Source organism: Lygodium microphyllum, chromosome 11 (genome assembly GCF_053477565.2).
Source record: "Lygodium microphyllum isolate KBCC chromosome 11, Lygodium_microphyllum_v1.1.10, whole genome shotgun sequence".
NCBI classification, from domain to species: Eukaryota; Viridiplantae; Streptophyta; class Polypodiopsida; order Schizaeales; family Lygodiaceae; genus Lygodium; species Lygodium microphyllum.
In genome coordinates this window covers 65,196,127-65,201,399 of record NC_141145.1, presented here as the reverse complement: position 1 = coordinate 65,201,399, position 5,273 = coordinate 65,196,127, and the positions used below count along the sequence as shown (strand labels likewise).

General features: G+C 41.6%; 1 protein-coding gene across 1 annotated transcript; it reads left to right on the top strand.

Moving 5' to 3' along the window:
* Nucleotides 1-759: 759 nt before the first annotated feature.
* Nucleotides 760-3,854, top strand: LOC148028895 (putative pentatricopeptide repeat-containing protein At3g01580). Its single transcript, XM_087687660.1, has 2 exons — nucleotides 760-1,138; nucleotides 1,261-3,854. Exons 1-2 carry the CDS (start codon nucleotides 1,048-1,050, stop codon nucleotides 3,510-3,512), a joined length of 2,343 nt encoding a protein of 780 aa, XP_087543786.1. The 5' UTR covers nucleotides 760-1,047; the 3' UTR covers nucleotides 3,513-3,854.
* The last annotated feature ends 1,419 nt before the right edge of the window (nucleotides 3,855-5,273 follow it).

Below are 5,273 nucleotides of genomic sequence, written 5' to 3'. Positions count from 1 at the left end.
GAGAGAGAGAGAGAGAGAGAGTTGCAATAGCAACCTAGTCCCTGCCATGGCATGCTACCTACCCATAATCCTATGCTTGTGAATTTCTCCTGTCATCCTTGACAATTTTCCTTCTTCCAATTCTCCATCTGAGTTATCTAGTGCAACACAAAGCCCCTTGATGGACCTTTGATCATGCAATGGAAGTGCAACAATTCTTGTTAGTGTCATGTCCGGTGCTATTGGCATCACATCATGTCCATTAGAGAGAGAGTGTGTGCAAGCCACCAAATTATCTGCACCTATTCATATGCTGCCTATTTTGTCACCTTCTAACCGCCTAATTTGCACGGAGAAGAGAGAAAGCACACCCATAAGCTATTGTTGTGTTGCCTTTGCACCACCATCGCCATCACCATCACCATCACCACTACGAAGAGCGAGCCGTTGCTACTCAATGTGTCTGCTCGCCTCCTGTTTGATGCCCCACAAAGAGAGAGAGAGAGAGAGAGAGTGTGTGTGTGTGTGTGATTTACTACATTGCCCTATCCTTTTGGGGGGTATTTGAATTTGAAACAAGGGGATTTCAAATTAGGTTTGAAAGGTAGGCTTGGGATCATTCTAGTGCCTCGGGTATTAAAAAACGTATAAACAAAATAAAGATATAGTATAGATGCAGTTAATAAAAATAAGCCTTCAGCTATTCGTAGGGCCTAAATTTGAAATCTCTTTCAAAGTGTTTTTGAAAAAAATGCAAGGAGAGAGTGTGCGCTCCGACTGTGTTCGATTCCAGGGACGGACCATTCGTCATATGCCTCACTCGTGTTCGATTCCGGAAGACGGACGGGCGCCCTCATTTCTCTCCCCCGTGAAGAAGCCTGCACGAACCTTTGCCAAAAAAGAAGACACCTGCATTATCAAATGTTTTGATCTATGAGTCGGTTATGCACCTGTGTTATCAAATGCTACAGCTTCCTCAGGCCCAAAAAAGAACAGAGAAAAACTTCATCAGGCTTCGGAGCTTAGACAAACCTGCAGCACCAGGGACTGAAGCCATGGCGGGGAAGCATGGCTGCCTTGCAAGTTTCCCCCATGGCACGGCTTCTCCCAAAGGCTTCACGTGGTCCTCTGAGAGGCACCTCAAGAAGGTCAAATGCAGGTCTCGTGTGCTCTTGCCCCCTCTTTTCTGTGAAGCTTTTGTGGTCCTTGTTTCTTTCCGATTCCGCGTATAGTACATATCATTTCAAAGCCAATGAGCAAAGGATGGCTTCTCCAATTCAGGTTCGACTTCGAGAATGCCAGAGATAGATCCTGTTTTGATGAGGTGCAAATTGGCCTCTTATGCCTTGAGAATGCCAGGGACAGATCCCGTTCTGATGAGGTGCAAAACCAGGAAATTGTCTTCTCATGCCTTGGGGATGGGCATATTTGATCTGCAGGAGCAGTTTATGGATACTGCCGGGGATGCGCATAGTGTGGAATATGGGTTTGATTCCATTAATGGGAGCATTGGATTACTCCCTGTGGAGAATTTGGTCTGCATTCTGCAACAATGCAGAAGATCAAAAAATCTGGTTGATGCCAGGTGCTTACTTGCACATATCTGCAATAGTGGACTTGAGGCCCATCTAGCACTGGAAAACTACATTGTTCCGATGTTTGTGGAATGTGAGGGGCTCCTTGATGCAGAACAGGCTTTTGGCAAGGTTGCATATGGAAATCAGTATTCCTGGACCTCACTCATCCAAGGGTATATAGAATGCAGGGAGTCAGATCGTGCTTTTAGACTTTATCAAAAAATGCAGGAAAGTGGTGTCAAACCTAGCAGTTGCACTTTTTTGGCTCTGCTCAAGGTTTGTTCTGAGAGGAAATTGGCTGAAAGAGGTCAGGAAATGCATGCAGAGATTGTTTATGAAAGTTATGAGACCGATCTATTTATTGGCAGCAGTTTGGTGGACATGTATGCCAAGTGTAATATGCTCATAGAAGCTCAGGAAGTTTTCAACAAGCTGGAAAATCCAGATGTGGTTCTGTGGACTGCATTAGTTGATGGGTATGTTGAAACTGGTCAAAGTGGAAAGGCATTGAGTATCTTTACGCGGATGCAACTAGAGGGTAGATGTCCCAATGCTCACACATTCAGTTCCATCTTGAAAGCTTGTATTGACTTCTGTACCATAGAAAGGGGCCAAGAAATACATACTGAGCTTGTCAAACAGGGATCTGAAGGAAATGTTTTTGTTGCCAGCACCTTGGTGGACATGTATGCCAAGTCTGGTTGGCTTTTGGATGCACAGGGAGTGTTTGACAAGGCAGCTGCTCAAGATGTGGTCGTGTGGAATGCATTAATAGGGGGATATTCAGAGCATGGATGTGCAAGGGAAGTTCTTATAATGTCTAATCAAATGCAATTATTAGGTGTAGAACAGGATACAGTGACTTTTATGTACAGCTTGAAAGCTTGTGGCAGCCTAAAGGCTATAACTAAGGGCCAACAAATACACAGTAGTATTATTGACCATGGATTGGAGGCAGATAACGTAACTGGCAATGCATTAGTGGATATGTACATAAGGTGTGGCCTGATTGTGGAAGCATGGGAAGTCTCTAACAAGTTGTCAGTTCATGATGTGGTCTTGTGGAACATACTGATCACAGGATATTTGGAGCATGGCTTATATGAGGAGGTGCTCAGCTGCCTAAAAGTAATGCAAATGGAGTGTGTGTGCTTGAATTATGTGACATATCTTAGTAGTCTAAAAGCTTGCGGTAATTTAGGTGCCATAGACAAGGGCCAAGGGATGCATACTGAGATCATTAACAAGGGGTATGAGAGAGAGTCATTTGGCAAAGGCAACTCACATGCAGAAGCAGTCCTGCCAACTGCTCTTATTGACATGTACAGTAAATGTGGAAGTATGTTGGATGCTCAACAAGTTTTTGATGCAATGCCAACGAGGTTACTTGTGTCTTGGAACGCTTTGCTTACAGGTTATGCTCATCAAGGAACAAGTAAGACTGTTTTTGATCTGTATAACAGAATGGAAAAAGACGGGATACAACCTGATGAGGTAACATTTCTTAATATTCTCACAGTATGTAGTCAAGATGGTCTAATTGTTGAGGGCCTAAATCACCTTCAGACAATGAGTGATTTCCATACCATTTCCCCATCTATAAAGCACCATAGCTGCATGATAGACCTGTTGTGCCGTGCAGGTCAACTGGTTGAGGCCGTAGCAGTGATGAAGCAAATGCCTTACCATCCTGACCTTGTTATGTGTAGTACTTTTATGGATGCTTGCAGGCAGCAAGGCAATGCAGAGATTGGGAGGTACATATTTGAATGGGCTAAAGGTCTAGATGAAAAACATCAGGGGTCTTTTGTGTCAATGATAAATATTTACTCAACTGCTTACATGTGGGAGGATGCCATGAAGATTGAATCAATTAGAAGAGGTGCACAAAGCTCACAGTTTGGTTTTGGACCTGATTTCTGCTTGGGGCAGCTGACAAACTGGGTTTGCCTGTAATGTGAAGGTTCACTCAGTAGTTTATGCAAATAGACTTAAATAGCCTATAACTCAAGCTTGTTAAATGTCAATATGAGAGCTTGAGTTTGCGATTTGTTCAAAGGCAACAGACAAGTGGCACTTGGGAAAGGCATAAAAGAAGTGACCTTGGGCGTGAAATTTAAATGAAGCACAAGGCATCACTTGTAAAATCTTGTGGGCTAATGTTGTAAAGGCCTAGGTCAAGAGTTAAGCAGTATATTTTAAATCAAACAGGTCAAAATAGTGAGAGGGTTAAAACCCTTATTATTCTTGAATATAAGATTCAAATAGAGTTGATGAAAGTTTAGTCTTGCATGTGCAAACTAGCATGTGGCTCTTTTCTCCATCTTCTTTTCTCTTTTTTTTTCTATTACAACTTGAGCTCGAGTCAAGGTGAGGGAGTGAGCTTGAGAACTCTTATAGAGCTTGAAGGTGTGAGGCTTCTCTCTTTCCATTTGAGATACATTCCATAGGCATAACCATCATGAGAGTGGCTCTTAGGGTAACAAAAGAGACCAACTAGAGGCATAACAAACAGATTGAGCAATGTAACATAACCTCAATACATAACCAACCAAGATGTATACATCACTAAAAACATTGTGAAAGGGATAGTAGGTGATAGCCCAAAAGTAATGTCAAATCAGCCTAGTAGGCATCAATTGAGTACATAAAGCATGACAAGAGCATGTGTATGTCACCAAGTCTCACAGTCTCATTGTAAGACCCTCAAGCCGAATTGTGTAGCCAAAAGCTCAATGTAATCTTCAAATGTCAAGAAGTGGCTCCCACTAGAATGAAAGTTGAATGCCAAATGAGTAAGAAAAGGTCAAAACATCATGTGGAAGGCATCCATACATCCAAGATCCAAGTAGCATACATTCAGGAGCATCTAACCTAAGTATCTTGCAAAGCTTTTACTGGAACATCAAATAACCATACATAAAATTGAATGACAACCAATGGCAAAATTCAAAGCTCCAATCTCAGCTCAAAGGTAATTCAGATGCATATCCAAGCATGTAACATGAACCATAAGCATCGGTACATCACCGAGAATAATCGATAAGTACCTTGGTGCAATAGGCATATGCTTTCACTAATAAAATAGCATTTAACTATGCTTATTATAGCAATAAAATGCCTTTGTTAAACAACGTAAAAGAGTGCTCAAATCAGTTCCATAGCATTCCAATACATTGGCATAACATCCTCATAGGATCGACATTAATAGACATCTCAAGAATCATAAATGACCTCTAGACAATGTATGAAGTACTGTCTTGAATTGTATGACAACAAACTTTCACAAACTATGGATCAATAGTGGTTGATCCCAAGAGCTCCAACGGATGTTGAAACTCATGCTAGAGATGGCGGGGAAGTTTCCAATGATTGCCAAGATTCGGGTGGAGTGCCAAGAGTTGGAGGATAAGGCAGGTTGATCAGGAAGTGGAAACAAGGCAGGCTGATCAGGCTTTTATGGGAAACAAACAAAATAGCCATAAACCATAAATTGGTACAAAGCATGTAGACATAAAGCATAAATTAGAACTAATAATATAGATATAAATTGCATATATTACTAGAAATTATTGAAAACAAGCAAAATAACCATAAACCATAAATTGGTAGTAAGCATGTAGCCATAAATTGCATGATCCTTCTATTACAAAACATGGTTGAGCAAGTAGAGAAGAAGAGGTTATGGAGAAAAGAAGAACAAGAATGAGACCATGA